At 35.9% G+C, this 18,422-nt stretch overlaps 1 protein-coding gene across 2 annotated transcripts in view; it reads right to left on the bottom strand.

The window, feature by feature from the left end:
• LOC127871256 (protein sel-1 homolog 1-like) overlaps window positions 1-14,716 on the bottom strand; it is a 37,997-nt gene extending 23,281 nt beyond the window's left edge. Inside the window, exons 1-9 of one of the 2 annotated variants that reach the window (XM_052414006.1) lie at window positions 14,528-14,716; window positions 9,812-9,944; window positions 8,372-8,545; window positions 4,419-4,553; window positions 3,211-3,274; window positions 2,212-2,374; window positions 1,387-1,440; window positions 1,048-1,107; window positions 485-566 (exon numbers count right to left, since the gene is read on the bottom strand). In XM_052414006.1, the coding sequence (XP_052269966.1) occupies window positions 485-566; window positions 1,048-1,107; window positions 1,387-1,440; window positions 2,212-2,374; window positions 3,211-3,274; window positions 4,419-4,553; window positions 8,372-8,545; window positions 9,812-9,938 (859 nt within the window). In that variant the 5' untranslated portion in view covers window positions 9,939-9,944; window positions 14,528-14,716. The remainder of the gene's footprint in view (window positions 1-484; window positions 567-1,047; window positions 1,108-1,386; window positions 1,441-2,211; window positions 2,375-3,210; window positions 3,275-4,418; window positions 4,554-8,371; window positions 8,546-9,811; window positions 9,945-14,527) is intronic. The other variant, XM_052414008.1, reaches the window with a different exon arrangement.
• Between the last annotated feature and the right edge of the window lie 3,706 nt (window positions 14,717-18,422).

Genomic DNA, 18,422 nt, shown 5'->3' with positions numbered 1-18,422 from the left:
AGCAATATGTTCATGGTGCTGAGTAACCTTCAACAAAGTTCTGGGTTACCGAACTGTACAAAGAAGTCTTAACAATTTCTACATGCTTTTAGGGCCAATACTTTCTGCTTAAAAGGATTTTGTTAGTTTAAAGGAAGTATTTTCTTAATGCAAATCTTGTCTAAGCGGAAAGTGGTGTCCCTAATTAGCAAACTCAGACAGCACAAGCAAATCTGCAACCAAATTTCACGCACATGCATTAAGCCCCCTTTTTCCATAATGTGGCTACATGGATTTGTATGCATGCTATGTTTTGTAATAATCACATCACAGAAACTGAATTTTGAAGTGGAGGCATAAGTATCATTGTTATTTTCTTTGAGAGATTATATAAATTTCAAATGGTCTATATCACAAGTTTCAACATAAATAATGCATGCACCTTCGAATGTTGTTCATTTGTAAGAAGGAGAACTCAGCAAATGGCACACAGACATGAGCTCACCTGTGGTTGCCACCTTCCTATAGTAGGTCAGTGCTGTCTCACACTTGGCCTCGACACCAATTCCAGACAGTGAGCGATAACCCTGGAAAACAATACCTGATAGTAAGTAATAACCCTGAAAAACAATACAGGACAGTGCGCCTTATTCCTGGAAAAACTATACCCAATAGTGAACGATAACTCTGAAAAGCAAACAGCAGATCGTTAACAGGGCTCTCTCATATCATATAATTTTAACTTTTACAGCAGTTTTTTTAAAACAGCGTAAACTATCTATGCTCTGTAACATTGTTTCAGTTCAATGATTGGAACGGACTTCGAATGAGCCTCTTGTCTTGGAAAACTGTGCTTAATGCATGTGTGTAAAGTGCCATCCAAATTAACCTGGGCAGTCCCCACAGGGTAATCAAGGACGCCACTTTCCGCTTTTATGGAAGCTATTGTTTATAAAGTCTGTGCTAACTGGAAATCCAGTTAAGGCACAAGATGTCATCCCTGACAAGCCTTTAAAGACAGCACAGACTCCCAGAGGGAGGCTACAACAACAACAAAGTAAGTCTCACCATGACCATAAGGGCGAGTGGATCACCACCCAGAGCAGAAAATGTGAAGTAAATCAGCGCCTGTAACAGAGAAAAAAACACATGTCAGTGTCAGTGTCTGAAACAGAATAAGACATGACAAGACAAGATGTTAAAATGTGAGGGAATAATGATGAACAAGATTTGTTTAAAAAGTATGTAAAATGATTGACTGCTTAAAAACAACATTTATATATCTGATAGTTTAACAATTATCATGGTACACGATGTCTACAGAACTATAAGCATGCCATTTTAGTTCTTAATTTTAAAAGAACAAAACTTATCTATTACTATATTTTTTATTTTAGCTTCACAAACCTTGGCTTGACTAGAATTTGTGGCAAGACCAGCAGCGTAAGAAAAACCAAGTCCCTGTGAATAAACACATCAAAATATAAATATAACTACACATATCATAATAGATGTACATGTATACATGAAAATAGAGGCATCCAAATATCGATGCATGTATATTCCAAACTAACTTTGTAATAACAATAAACATTCGTTATTTATATAACAAGAACATGGCTATTAACTTTGGTAAAAAAAAAGAAAACAGGAACAATACAAACAATACAAAATACAATTTTTTTAATCAACCAGGAAAACAATAAAGATAATTGAATATTTTACAGATTAAAAATAAAATTCTAATATCCTGCGATCTACAATATCTAAATGAAGCCATCAAATTATGTTGTTTTGTGACAACATCGAGCAGTACAGGGAGTTTTTTCTAGCCTCATTCTGACTGAACAGTAATAAATGAATGTGCACAAAAATTCAGTCCACACTGTCACGGGCTAATTAGAGATGACACCTTTGTTGCTTTTTTGTTGTTGTTTCTTTTTAAACCTATTTATTTCAGCTCAATTGCATAACAAGCCTAAGCTTATATGAAACACTCTCGAGTCCGTTTGCCTTGGTGTCTATGGTTTTTTTTGTATAAATGAAGTATCTTCTTAGAAAAAATCTAGTTTAGGCAGAAAGTGTCATCCTTGATTAGCCTGTGCATACTGCACACACCAATCTGACACAACACTAAGCACAAGCATAATGCCCCTTTTTCCCCAGAGGGTAACCTGTGTTCTATAGTTTTTATGGTATAAAAGCTTCTTCTTAAATTTCATCTTCAATTACCAGTTGGCCCCTAGGTGACCCCTTATTACTGAGTTCCTCAAAAATCTGCAGAGCCCTTTTCGGGTCATGTGACACATAGTCTCCTAGCAGGTGCCCGAACCCTAAATACTCCAGGGCCTTCTTGTGGCCCCTGTTGGCTGCGACCTGGAAGTACTGGTAGGCCCTGAAAACATGGGCATACATCAACAGGTTAAACTAACATAGTGCAGGACAACAATTACATTTTACTAGCAAAAAATCTGTCTTGCTTCTCATTAGTCAAAGAACATATGACCCTCATTCTGAGAAAACTGGGCTTAATGCATGTGCAGTCCCCACAGGCTAATCAGGGACGACACTTTCCACTTTTATGGTATTTTTAGTTTAAAGGAAGTCCCTCCTTACCAAAAATCAAGTTTAGACGGAAAGTGTCGTCTCTGATTAGCTTGTGTGGACTGCACAGGCTAATCTGGGATGACACTTTACGCGCATGCATTAAGCCCAGTTTTCTCAGAACGCGACTCATATAGATTTTAGCCTCTCTCTGGTGCAATCAGGCTTACTGCATGTGCAAAACTAAAATTAATCATCTAATTAACGCATAATAAGTCTTTAAAATGGTATCTGTCAATTAAACTTCATCTGTTCAATTCAATTGTATGAAGAAGGAATTAGTAACGAAAGGAGGCAACAGTTCTCAAGAAATATTTAAAGTTTCCTCTCGGAAAACAGGCCTTAATTCATGTGCGTAAAGTGTCGTCCAAGATTAGCCTGTGCAGTCAGCAAATACTTATCAGGGACTACATTTTCTGATTTTATTTATTTTTTTGGTGTAAAGGAAGTATTTTCTTAGCAAAAATCAGTTATGGCAATAAATATGTCGTCCCTTATCAGCCTGTGCCTGTGCGGACATCAAGGGCTAATCAAGGAACGACACTTTATCCACATGGATTATATCCCTTTTTCCAAGAGTGCACCTCATTTACATGTATAGATTAAACAATTTAGAAGAATACTCACTGAACATAATCTTTCTTGTATGAATTGTTGATCAACTTTTCGCCTTCTTCAAAGTATTGCTGAGCTGCAAGATATAAGCATATAAATGAGCCTCACTCTACGAAACAATTCTTAATGCATTATCATCAGAACACATTTTCTAAGCAAGTTATAAAGTGTTCACAAGCCATCACTGTAGACCTTCATAACCAAAACTGCCGAGACCCTAATGGTCATGTTTCTCAATGCAACAGAAACATTTTTAATACTGTTCAATACATACGTAATTATTTGGCAGGAAAATGTGACTTCTATAATGTTTACAAGGTTGAACCAATGCTAAATGTATTTAAGGAATATGTCCTCACCCCTTAATACATGTATCCATATTTTCTAAGAGGCAGGAACAATTTTATACTTGGCCTATATATATATTAGAACAAATTCTAAGAAAATTCAAGAAGATTGAGCACAAATTTGGGCATTTATGGTGACCCACTAGTCCAGGAAAAACAAAATAAAAGTCCGTACAGGTAAAATAATAAGCTGCTAGTCCAACACGACAAGTTAAAAAGTAAAGGTCCAATAAACTAGCAAGCAATTTAAAAAATGAAGTAGTTTTGCTGGACTTCCAAAACTTGATGTTGACATGCAAACGATTAAGTGCAAAGTATTCTGATAATTATTAAATTACACATTCTTTAATACTGTACAGTCATCAAGGAAGACAATGTTCATAGCTCAATTCAAAACAGTGTTGTGCATGTGATTAATATATTTAGCTTAAGGATGGATAAGACTGATTGACCCTCATTCTGGGTAAACTGGGCTTAATGCATGTGTGCTAAGTGTCATCCCATATAAGCCTGTGCGGTCCCTACAGCCTAATCAGAGATGACACTTTCCACCTAAACTGGATTTCATTCTCAAAGAGATTTATTTAGACAAAAACTGATTGAGTCTTGTTTTGGGAAAACTGGGCTTTATTCATGTGCCTAAAGTAATATCCAATATTAGCCTGTGCAGTCTGCACAGGTTAATGAAGGACGAACTTTTCAGCTCCGACTTAATTTTTTTCTGTTAAACAAAAAATCCCCTAAAAGCAGAAAGTTTTGTTCCTGATTAGCCTGTGTGGACTGCATAGGCTAATCTAGGACAACACTTTACGCCCATGCATTAAGTCCAGTTTTCCCAGAACGGCTCCCTTTATATCCCTGGCCCTTGCCTACCTTCCTCCCGTCTATGTTTCTCCTCAGGTGACTCCCCTTCAGGTGTGCTGTGGGGCTGGGTACCTGACGTTGTCCCCTCTGAAGGGCTCTGGGTCTGCTCCACTGTGGAACCAGGGACATCAGGTGCAACGGGCTCTGTGACAATAATGGCAGATGAGTGGATGATTTCATTTAATGTTTATATCAAGAATTTTTTAATAAATTTATATCACAGTGTGTTTTTTTTTCACCATTTTAGGAATGGGGCCCGGTTCCATAAGATTGGGAAATAGTGCATCCTTTTGACTAAAAAATTGGGATATTAATTTTATGCTTACAAACACTTTAAAATTGATAATAAAAGTGCTCCAATATCATATTTTCTAAGGTTCAATTTATAGAGCTGGATTTGGGGATGAATAACATGATTAAACTGATTAAAAATAATATTCTACTGAAACCTTCAATTAAGAATTAGTTGGTCCCATTTGGGAAAAATATCTGCTTTTTTCAATTGGGAATGGGTCCCCCTACTGGACTCAAATTTGAACAAACAAAACACTGTATCAGATTCATATTTACATGCATTAGGGATCTGATTTAAGAACCACCACAGGGGAGGAAAAAGCCCTATTACCCTTACAGGGTCCTATAAACTCTTCATTTGCACATGTGTTTACAGGTCAAACAAACTAAAAAAATATTTGGAAAATAAATTTCACATAAAAAAGGAAGGAAATCACCTTAAAGGTGCAGAAATCACACCCTGATGTTAAGCCGCATAAACATGTTTTAATTTGCTTTGCAAATTGCATGGTCAATGGAATACATCATAATTTCATATAACAATGTAAACATATAATAAAAATCATATTCCTAAAATATAATCTGATTTCACTGCACGAAATATAATTTAATTGAGTTGCATATAACTGTGAATATAAGAGGTGTAAATAACTACAGGCCCCCAAGCAAAATATACATTGTTACATAACAAGCTCTGTTTATGTATATATATAATATTAAGACTCTTTCTGGGATCATGGGGCTTAATGCACATGCATACTGTCATCCCAGACTAGCCCTTGCAATCTTCACAGGCTAATCAGGGACAACACTTTTATGGATTTTTTGTTAAATACTTTAGTAGAAGTCTCTTCCATATAACAAGAAACCGTCGGTGACGGGTGAAGCTCCCCACAAGAAACCGTCAGAGATGGGTGAAGCTCCCCACAAGTTTTTTTTTGTCACAATATTGCACTATATATTCAGATAAAAGGAAACGTCTTGAGGGGCAACACTTTGGACAAAATAATACGATGGATGGTTTAGCAACTTAAAAATTTCAAACGGCCATGACTCTCTAAATAAATCATCTAGCCAGAACCCACAAATAACATGCGCATCTCCTCAAGGTAGTTAAGCTTCCCATAAAGCTTCATTTAATTCCAGTCAGTAGTTGGGGAGAAATAGCCCGGACAAGAATTGCACTATATGTACAGTTTATAGAAAATTTCAAAGGGCCATAACTCTGTGAAAAATCATCCGACCTAAACCGGCTGATAATATGCACATCTCCTCTTGGTAGTGAAGCTTTCCATAAAGTTTCATTGAATTCCTGTCATTAATTGCTGAGAAATAGCCCGGACACAAATTTTGCATGGACGGACGGACACACGCACGGACAGACGAAGCGGCGACTATATGCTTCCCCCAAAAAATTTTGGGGGAGCATAAAAATCCAGTTTAGGCTGGGACAACACTTTATGTACATGCATTAAGCCCAGTTTTCCTACACCCAGGCTCATAACATGCATTATACGTCGGCAGCCTTGTAGAACTTAATTAAAGAATACAAAGAATTCAAAGAATACAATTAAAATTGGTGCTTGCTTGAGCAATGAATTAGTTATCCTACATTTCAACTTAAACCGATTGAAAACATTATAGCAGGGCCATGAATTTACTTGCACATTAAAACTGTTACCAGCATCAAATCTTAGCAGGATTATCCATCAAAAAAATAATTACCAAAATAAGAAAAGGATGTTAAATACTCTTCAAGGTATTAATTGGTACTATTGCTTAAAGATGCATAAAAGGAAAAAATATAGAGGAATTACAAATTCCAGTTGATTAAATCAGGGCTCGACACTAACGGTGGTCCATTGACCCGGGGTCAGTAAAAAATAGGGAGGACCAGTGACACTAGAAATTTGGTTGATCCGTCGGACCAGTTAAAAATCCTGGCCGGCTTATTGTGAAATACAGGTGGAAAGCCGTTTTCATCAATAAAACAACTATTTATGCTCATAATAAAACAATTTCATCATTATTTTATGGGCAGACTCGAGACCGGGATGAAAAATAGCAACATACTGGCAATTCCAATTTTTCTAGATGCCCGGATGACAAAAACCTGTTGTCGGATCAAAAAATGTATTTGCATTCCGCAAATGTCTCCGGACTTCGCCATGATCAATACACAAATTAACATAAAATTCGAAGCATTGGGATTGAGAAATTAACAAAATGGTATTTATTAGTTTGAAAAAGCAGCAATAATCAGCATTTTATCGATCTTAGTACCATCATAATATACTTTGTTTACCGTGCGAATTTACACTGGAGAGCGCCGAATAATGTTTTGATATTGCGGGAGAGTAAACGTGCGTATTTTCAAGATAACAAGTTTTCACAATGTGGAATTTCATTCCAGGGGTGGTTGAACCTGTTACCTCCGCCTAAAAACCCTAAAACTAATGAAGAGAAGCTTGAAGTACAGCAAATATGAAAAGGACGAGAGATAGTTCAGTAGATAGTGTAGTTTTCTTTTTATAAATGCAAAATACATTGTGGATAGTCCGGAAAGTTAATTGAAATTTAGGTAAAATAACATAGATATTGTCGGACCACTTAAAATCTTGGAGGACCAGTAATTTCTGAAAGCTGGTGGTCCTTTGGGTCAGTAGGTAAACAAGTTTAAGTGTCAAGCCCTGTAAATTGATGTAATTTTGACAGTGCTCCAGCTAGGATTTAAAAAGGACAGGGGGGATTTTGGACGCGCAGTATTTTGTCAAAAGGACACTTTCGAGCGCGCGGGCGTTTCTGGAATGCTTCCTCTTGCATGTTAATTTCTGTGTTATTAATAATTGTTAGAATATATTATTCCCATTATTATTAACCAATTCAAATATAATGGTTACAATGAGGAATAAATTAATTACAATGTATTGTAAGAGATTTATTAAGCATCATAATATTATGTAAAAAAAAATGTTTGTTTTTTTTTAAGGGCAGGGGGGCCCTAGGAAGGGCAGGGCGGAGGTTCGGGAGGGCAGGGCGGGGCGCCCTTCAATTAAGGCCTAGCTGGAGCACTATTAAAAATGTGTATGTAAATGTTTGTTTTAATGGAAAAACCTGCTTTAAACCATTTTGATAAACTGTTTTGGAACCTATAATAATGACATGCAAAAAGTTATGTTCATGTTTTTGTATCTCATGAAAATAATATAAGCCAAACTTTTGGAAAAAGGGGTTTAATGTATGTTTGTTAAGTGTCACCCCAGACTAGCTTGTGCAGTTTGCACAGGCTTATCAGGGGCAACACTTTCTGTGTTTACGGTAATTTTAATTTTAATGAAGTTTCTTCTTAACAAAAATCAAGTGAAGGCAGAAAGTGCAGTCCCCCATTTGCTTGTGCAAACTGCGCAGGCTAATATCTGACAACAGTTTACACATATGCATATAACCCTGTTGTCCCAGAATATGACACATATCATGAAATGCATACAGTTAGTAGTTTTTTTTAATCCTTAAAAATAACACTTACAAAAGTTTGTGTATATATACTGCATCAAACCAAGCAATCAACAAACATTTTAATATATTTACATTCCTGCTACCACACCACATTGACATATCCCCAACCCAAGCATGTAAATGTCCCCCAACTACAATCTACACATGGTTACCTCTGTTTACTGTCAGTGTTTCTGTGGACGACACTTTCGTGTTTTCTGTGCTCTTTTGCTTAATCTGAACCTTCAGCTCCTGGTCCAACTTCTTTGTTTCAAAAGCAGTCCCTGTCGGGACATTCTCAGAAGTTGAAACAGCTTCTGATTGAAACATTTCCTGACTTTTAGTTGCTGCAAAACGAATCGTATTACTATTAAGTTCAGGAGTTGCTTCTGGATTATAAGCCATGGAATCAAGACTTTGTTCACTAAAAGATGAGGAATAAATATGGACAGTTTCAGTTTTTTCCACAATTAAATTTGTCACTTCAGCCCTATAGTTCTCTTTTGTTGACACTGTAGAGCTCTCTGTAACTGCAGTCTCAGAACTTCCAGTACCAGCTGCATCTGCAGTTGTTGTCATCACAGATTGGCTGATTTTAAGGGTCTTGTGTTCATCCATTCTTGTCGCCTTCACTTCAGACACAACTTTATTGCCGTTCAACTCTAGAGTATCCACACCTTTTGACTTTGGCAGCTCACTGGTTTTTGTTGGTGTTATTGGTCCAGGAGGTGCATCAGTGTTGCCAACAGTCACACCATTTTCACCCTGCGACTGAGTGACTTTATTCATGTCTGCACCAACAGTCCCACCATTTTCACCCTGCAACTGAGTGACTTTATTCATGTCTGCATCAACTGTCAAACCATTTTCACTCTGAGACTGACTGATTTCATTCTTGTCCTCAAACTGATCATCTAGGGGAAACTGGTTGTCATCTTGATTAAGAATAGATTCCACCACTTGTTTATTTATAGCACTGAGCTGTGCAAGCCGTATGGCTACGAGCTGCATTTCTTCAGTCAGGGACCTCTTCTTTGCAGTCCCCTCATTTACCACTGGTACACCCCTCTCTTGAATAATGGACCCTGCATCAGCAAAAGTCTTTTTATCTGTCACATCACTTTGAAAACTGTCCCCATCCTCTACAACACCTTCACTCTTAATTTCAACATTATCAATTTCCCGTTTCACCACAACATGTTCATAAAGTTTTGAAGACTGATCAAGGTTTGTTTGCTCTTGCTCTCTGGCTATTTTTTCAGTAAATTCATGTATTCTTTTACTTTTCATCTGCTGTTTGGCTACTTTTTCACTAAGCTTTTTTATTTGTTCCATTAATGAATCTCCTTCCTCACCTGATTCTTCAAATACTAAATTATGTTCAATGTGATCATCATTATCCCTACTCTTGAAATCTTGTTTTTCAGATATAACATCATCTGCAACATGTTTAACTTCATCTTGCTCTCGAATAACCTCACTATCCAATACAACATTTTCTTTACCATGCTCTGGGACATTTGTATCTTCAACATTCAAATCTTTATTTTCAATATTATCTTGAGATTCAGAGGTAGAAATATCATTAACATCTAATGACTTATGCTTGCTACCTGCGCTTGGGGGATCCTTCCCAGCCTGGTCGCTAGCCGGCGGAGACGTGTCACCCACGGGGGTTTGTTGGTGTACACATGTGGCCAGGGCTATCAACAAACACAGCAGAGCACTCGTCCGAGTCATCTTGATCTAAAACATGTTAAGAATGCAAAATTCAACTCTTAGAACCAGGGTTGGCATATTGACCGGTCAATTGAGTATTGACCGGGCCGGCGGTCAATACCCGGTTAAAACCGGTCATTACTGGTCATTATTGGTCATTATTGGTCAATACTGGTTGATTGAAAATTGTAGCATTTAAACATGACAAAGGAAGAATTTAAGCTATTCTATATTAAATCAATCATTATTCTGTAATTGATAAACTTTTTTGAGTTATCTATTGTAAAAAAAGCTTTAAAGCTGTAAAAAATACTTCTTTATTCAACTGATCTTCAAATGAATAAGCAATCAAAGTTCTTGATTTTGGCAACAAATAATGTTTACCAATTGTGGGTCTACATGTACTCTAGACTCTTCTTTTCAATTATTTCTTTCTTTTTATATTTATTTATTATTAAGTTTTTTTTATATCAATGGTAAAATAAAATATTTTTTCACTATTTTGTTAAAGAAATACAGGCAAGAATACATGACAAGTAAGGGTTGTGTCAAAGGTGCCATGTAAGGCCCTATTATCAGTTTTGGGTGCCCTAACCTGTATAGGTTTGAAGACTGTGAAAGACTGTGGAGACAGTGGGGCATGAGGAACAACTAATACACAGTAATTGACAGGTTCTAATTGAATCAAGCACAGAATTTTCTGAGCATTCATAATTTGTTAGAATTGAAAAAAAAATCAATTGACCAGCAAAATCCAATTGACCAACTTGACTCATTTGCAAAATTTTGAGAGATTGGCCTACAAATTGCATGAACAGGTATAAAATAGTGGGTTTTAATAGCTTAAGACATTATTGGCAATATGTCTGTTTAATTTATATTATCAATATTGTTTAATTAAGCATGGAATATTAATCAAAATTGGGGGTAAAGTTCAATCGACCAGTATTGACCAGTAATGACCACTTTGGGAGTATTGACCGGGGCGGTTTTAACCGGTAAAAACCGCCGGTTAAAACCGGGGGCGGTTGATTGGTGCCAACCCTGCTTAGAACATCTCATCATAATTCGCAGGAGTATTCCTAGTAATTTTGGGAAAAGGAGTCTGGTCAAATTCTGATTTTTTAATCGATAAAATGGCAAATTTGGGATTTTTTTATCAACAAAATGGACCAAGTTGGAACATTTTTTTCAACAAATATTGACACAACAGGCCATTTCTTGGCCATTTTGGGAAAATTCAATTTGGGCTACAGTAAAACTCCACAGATTTGGGAATAACTAATTTACTTAATATAACTCTTTATAATAATTCAAATTAGGATAACAAAATCATATAAGTTATAGTTATAAATTTTGTTACATGCTTATGAAATTAATTGAGATACATTGTATAATAATCCTTTTAAGATATAATAATCAATTATTTGTCAAATAAAATTGAAAAGTGTTCTAGTTTGAATTGCTTAGGCATTGACAATAAACTAGGGATGCAACAGGTTCACATGTCTTTCGCAATGAAACAAACATTAACCAGTTAAATTTTAAATTAAAGGTTAACCTGAAACTTGACTAAATAATGCATTTTGTATGGACAAAATCATACAAATTTCATCTCTAGCAAGTCACATACTGTCAAATAACGCATTTTGTATGGACAAAATCATACAAATTTCATCTCTAGCAAGTCACGTACTGTCAAATAACGCTGTCGTCTACTAAAAACAACATGTCATCACTGATGAGGGGAATCAATAACATGTAAACAGTAATTAAGCAACAAACCAGTAACTTTGTTCTTACAATAAAGGATTACGTTTTGATAATCTGTATCATTGTTATGTTTTACTAGGGAAAATAATTGTTAGACATGTCTACATAAAAGTCAGACAACTATAATTAAGGGCCTACTGAAGGATTTGACATCAAATCCAGAGGGCTGTTTTAGAAATGACCTGAATTTATCAAGCAAGGTTAGTGGTTTCACAAAAATAAACACTTTGATTTTATCGCTAGCCAGTAACGTGATTTCGGATCAACTTTCCTTTTTTAATATTTAGTGATTTTATAGGACAGCAAATGGGAATTTTGTAATTTATCTCTGATTGGGAAAGTATTGTTTACTGGTAGTCTATAGAGAAGGGCAAAATTGATTGATATGGGAGAAATTGTACAATAGTCTGATTAGCTCAGTCAGGAAAGAAGAGCACTTGCTTCATAAGTGAAGGGTTTGAGTCAAAGACAAACTTCACATTTTCACCTTTTGATAATAAGAATGATAAGGTTCAACAGATCTTATTTTTAAATCAATTTTAAGATGTCTTTATCTGGCTTTTATTGTCAAAGGCTTTAAAGTAAATGAAACGCAAAATATGTCAATTATACTGTCTTGACCAAACTTATTTTATATTTCAGCGTTTTTCTTCCTTCTTTAACTAGTACCAGGGAACGGTACCTTTCCCAAAGCCAAAGCTTCCCAATTTTAGCACCGGACCTTTCCAAATCTCCATATCTACCGTTCCCAACGATCCTAGGTGCCGTTCCCAGTCGCCAGTGCCTTTTATTTGCGCTGGAAATATCTTTTGAAATAGTAATGCTTTTCATTATTGGCAATTTATTTTCGCCGGACATTGTTGCGTAGAAAGTAAACAAAACTTTTCAAAGGGGCGCAACTCTAACCGTTGAGTAAAATGTGACTGGATTACATAACCGCGACGATTGATTGATTTTTCCCGTGAAAGAACTCCATCGTAAAGACCAGTCTTCCTTACATCAATAAACTTTCTCAACACTAATTTTTGTTGACATTAAAAAAACGTAACCGTATTGAGTTAAATGCTCATATTACTTAAGATCTATGTATAGTTTTTTAAGTGTCAAATCCGGACAGAAACTATTCGGATACGGATGTAAACAAATAAAAGTTTAACCTAAAATTAAAAACACTGAGACATGTGTGTAAAATACTATAGTTATTTACAACATATACGTTAGCATTTTATGGCAGATGATCTTAATATCTTATTTGATGATTTGAAAAAAAAAAATAAAAAAATATAAGACTATATATAACTGTCTATTCACTCGGCTATTGTTAAAAGATTTCAAACCAGTCCAAGTTCCATTGTTGTTGTTTTTGTTTTGTTTTATAAGTTTTTACTTTAACTCACATAAAACATTGCAGGGCTTGTGATACTTTTAAGGGCTTAAGCACAATTATTAATATTATTTTTTATGCAACCTCAGTGATTATGCCTATCACTAGAAGATATTATTTTCCATTGACAGGCACATTCCTACTGAAGTGGCAATAACACAATTTTCACATGACATGATATGATTGTCAAAATATCATCACTAGTAGTTTTTCTGTTAAAACCTAGAGCTTAAAATGCTTTGTGATGCAGAATAAAGCCCCTAATGATAGATAAGATGCATTTTAAAGATTCCCAATTCATCAATTTTGCGACTCGAATTTTTCCCAATTCATTGATTTCGCGACTCGTTTTTTCCCAATTTGAAGATTTCACGCCTCGAAAAATTCCCAATTGTAGGGGTACAGGTACCTTTCCCCTTTGGGGAAAAAACCCCCTGTATTTCCAAACTTTAAGCTACGTAGTAAGTGTACAAATAACCTTAACAAAGTGTTAGTTAGGCTTGATTGGTCATGGTGGACTCGGAAACTACTGAAATGTACCCCGGGTAAGGAAAATATACTAGTACTTGTACTGGCCAATTAAAACTATACCCGAATTTCTTCCTGCCCAAAATCTAATTTTGTAAAACCCGCTATGGAAAACAAACAAAACTCTCTTTGAACAAAACCTTAAATCAATTTGCTTTTTAAAAAAGGAGTTTAGATTAAGTACTAATATAGAGGCCATTTTACAGAATATTGACATAAATATAAACCTAATTAATTTTAAAAATAGCCGATAACAACCAATTTAGCGTTTGAATTCACCAGTACGATTCAATATATTTTCCAAACCCAGGGTACAGTTAAGTATACTTAAGAGTACCCAGGATACATTTTCATGTACCCAAGCAGACAATGACCAACCAAGCGATAGCTTCACACTAGACTTTAGCTTCAACTCTCAGCTTTATAACACAAAAGGTTGCTGAGAGTTGCCATGTGCCATCTAATGTCTATTGAATCTATTAAAAGATTCAATTCAAAACTTCGACTTTCAGTTTGATAACTGTTTTTATTATAAACTTTTAGTTTTGAGCATTTATCCGCAAACAGCATGCACATTGATATCGATGGTAACAGGTATTGTGTTTGTTATGAAAGCACAGTGAACTCAACATCTATTGAGTGCTTTAAGGCCGCAATATCGGCAAAAGTGGGACATTTGCCAGGCTCATTAATTTCATGCGCACTCCCCGTTGAATAAAAGCCAAACTTGGTCACTTCAACGTATCCATTCAGATTCAGATGCTGTTTTAGGCTGATTTTGAATTTATAGACAAACTTGTCACTTATTATTTTAACATAGCATTTGGTTTAATGAAGAAGAACTATGAGCTCAGCCTGTACGTAGGTACCCTTAAAAGCATTCAAGAAGAACTACAACTATCCCCACGTATCACCTTAAACTTACTTTTTGGCAGTTCAGATGGGTGATACTTATTTCCGTCGGTCAAAAATATATCGCTTAAACAGACATGACTATATTTTGTTAAGCAAATATTTAACAATCGAGAAAACAGAAGAAATCAATGAAATTTTGACACGTATATTTTCAACATTGTTGTGACGGCCATAGTTATAATTTATTTTGTCAGTACAATTTTCATTTGCTGTTTGGAAAGGTTTTAACCAATCAAAACGCGTCTAGTATCATTCTCCATAAAGGAACCCAAGTAGAATTTAAAAAAAAAATAGGTTAACAAATAAGAGACTCTAGAAGTAAAATTGCGCGAAGGCGGATTACAATCCTCTAAATTGTAGCCGAATCAAGGGTTGAAAAACAGTGAACTTTGATACTTGAAAAGTTCTTTCTTACAGATTACATGGCATATCCATTTCTTTAAAACAGACAGCTACGGGCAACATGTTAACTTTATTTGTACATAAGTTGACGATTTTACATTAACTTGCGTTAGGATAAGAAAAGGTACATTGTGACTTTCTTTAAAAGGTAAGATACCAATAAAATGAGGGTCCCAGTTAAAAAACATTTACTTTTTTCTTGCGTGTCATTTATTTCGGATTGTACAAGCCAGGTTCCTTTTCAAAGCTAAATCGGTCTTCATAAAAAATCTTTAAACAAGAGGACCATGACACCTTAGAAGCCCCCCTTAGACCCGATAGATGGGGATAACTCTACTGGAACAACTCAGCTACACAATAGTTGGTTGTCTATCCTGAACAATATGCTGTCTCTACAAAGTTTAATAGGTCACACGTGACTTTATTGATATATCAGATGGAGGATTTCCAATTACAGCGCCTGACATACCATGTAAATTGGACGAAAGGTCAATACAGATTCAAAGGAAATAGTTCTTGGCGTTTTACTGGCTTTGCAATTTGCAATTCTTTGGAAAAATAAACATAATAAACGGAAAGGAAATATTAACTTTGAGTATTTTAACACAATTAAAATTCCGGTTGTTGTTCATGTTTCTGAATCCATCTGGGACGACACTTTATGCACATGCATTAAGCTCAGTTTTCCTAGAACAAGGCCCCTCATGCATTTCATGTGATATATCTTACCTTAAGTTGCTGAGAAAACGTCGTCAGGTAGCCCGGTGGATCAGCGTATCCGACTGCATGAGCAGGCTGAGACCAAGGGCACGACTGGGTGGACACTGATGGATGATGACCTACTGCGGTACTATGAGTTCCTGGCGGACAAAGGGGACCTGCAGGCCCAGGTAGGGTTTTCATAGGATTTTAACCACACAACATACAGTATACAACATTTTTATACAACAAGAGCACCGCATAACGGGTGCCACGCTCGGCTGCGAAAGCTTGTCAGATTTTTTATATTTTTTTAGAGGTCACAGTGACCTTGACCTTTGACCAAGTGACCCAAAATGGGTGTGGCGTGTAGAACTCATCAAGGTGTATCTACATATGAAGTTTCAAAGTTGTAGGTGGAAGCACTTTGATTTTAGAGCCAATGTTAAGGTTTTAGCACGACGCCTACGGCGGACGGCTGACGGCGGACGTCGGACGGTGGACGTCGGACGACGAGCTGGCTATGGCAATAACTCGGGTTTTCTCCGAAAACAGCCGAGCTAAAAAAAATTGTGAGTAATTTGCTTTTAATGTTATCGGCCATGCAAGTAGCTGAACTACTTTTTACGTAAAATACACGTGGAGACTTTTCTAACCCAACACGTATTCAAATCACTATAGCTCCCTTATATTTGAACAGATTTTGTTGAAATTTGGGCTCGGACTATTTCAACCCATATCTAATACTTATAGGTTATTAGACGTTTCACTGTACAATACGGCGATATATTTGGACGAGCACACAGTTTGACGTCATATTGGACGAGCCGTTAGGTGAGTCCAATATGATTTCAAACTGTGTGCGAGTCCAAATATATCACGTATTGTACAGGTTAAACGTCTAATAAGCTTTTTATTCTATATACACAACTGTCAAATATGGAAAAAATACAGAATTTACGGATCCAATACCGGAATATATTGGACGGTCACGTGGTACATATGAAGCATGCCGATTGGATGAATTTATTGGATATAGAATAATTCATGTATATTAAATTGAAATTGATCAACATAAAAATATCAAATTTAACAATATAAAAAATCACTGAGAAATTAAAGTTCTCAAAACCATTTTTGAAAAAAGCCAAGTTGTCATCGGAACAAATCTTCTGAGCAAGTTTCATGATGATTGAGCTACAATGTAGAGCGTGAAGGTTACCATATAGCCCTATACGGAAATGTACCCCGCCCCCGATGACTATGTTTTCGAACGGACTGAAAATAGTTTAATTGTTGCTAAGATAATCATAAAGAACAAATATTCTGACCAATTTTCACGAAGAAGTGACTTAAATATGACTTTAAGGTATTAACAAGCTTTTATTTCAATTTGACTCAGCAATTATATGTTATATTTCCCAGTTTGAAACTCCACCGAGATATCATAAGATTAAATGTTCTAAACAAATTTCATGAATATTGGACAAAGACCAAGTTTCATGAAGATTGGAAAAATTGACTTCTAGAGTGTGTGAACACGATTTTACAATAGCCTTATTAGGAAAACTGCTCCACCCGCTGATGACCATATCCCTTTCCGAAACCCAGCCCATATCTAATTGGAACGAATTATATGACTATGTTTCATGAAGATTGGACTAAATTGTGACTTCTAGACTGTCAACAAGGGTTCATTGAAGCAATAAAAGCAAAACCGCCCGCCCCCCCCCCCCCCCCCCCCCCCTTGTGACCATGTTTTTCAACGAACCGGACACCAATTTTTATGAAGATTGGACTAAAATGTGACTTCTAGACTGTAAACAAGGGTTCATTGTAGCAATATTCCCAAAACCGCCCTTTCTTCCTCGTATCAAGTTTCATGCAGATTGGACTATAAACGTGACGTCATGAGAGTTAACAAGCTTTTTCTTTCATTTAACCTTGTGACATAGCAATGTACCTCAATTGACAGAGTTTAAAACCCTGCAAAGGTATTATTTTGACAAATGTATTGCGATGAAAATTGGCCAATACATAAGGCTTCTTGAGCGTTAACGGCGCACAACACAAGACGGACAAAAGCGATCACAAAGCTCACCATGAGCAGGTTGTACTAAGGTGAGCTAGAAACTAATTTCATGGTGTGATTGCATCTCGCATGGTTGTAGACACTTACATTAAACCGTGTTTGGCACTAAAAATTAAAAGATGTATTTCTGCAAATTATCAGACAATGAGTAATAAAGTTAAGTTATATTTATATATGCTCAAAACTTGTGCTGTGAGGACGTAGAAAATCGAGGGCTTAAATGTACCCCTTAATGACGCACTGGGGACCGTTTTAGCATGTTTATAATGTATTACTGACCTAGAAAGAAATGTATAAATTAATTACTTGATGATAAACATGTCGCGCTATATTCCTGTTTGTGTTGGTGATTACAGGATTATGCTTGCCATATGATTTATCTAGAGTTCAATGGTCAGCAAATTGATGCTTAAATAATGATTCAAATCCAATAAAACATACATGTTAACCCTTATCCTTACCCGTTTATGGGATTTGAATACATATTTCTTCCCATGAAACATGCGAATTTTTCTTCCATTGAACAATAGAGACTTATAAATGTACACTATACCTTCATACAATTTAACGAGTACATAATATACTTATTATAAATGTTTCAATATGCTATGAATTTCTTTTAAAACGTGCACATAACAAACATTACAAAATAACGTAGATGTTGCAAATAATGTTTATATCAGTAATTTATAACTATAAGGAACATCATATA

Source organism: Dreissena polymorpha, chromosome 3 (assembly GCF_020536995.1).
Source record: "Dreissena polymorpha isolate Duluth1 chromosome 3, UMN_Dpol_1.0, whole genome shotgun sequence".
NCBI classification, from domain to species: domain Eukaryota; kingdom Metazoa; phylum Mollusca; class Bivalvia; order Myida; family Dreissenidae; genus Dreissena; species Dreissena polymorpha.
This window is presented reverse-complemented; position numbering and strand designations above follow the sequence as displayed.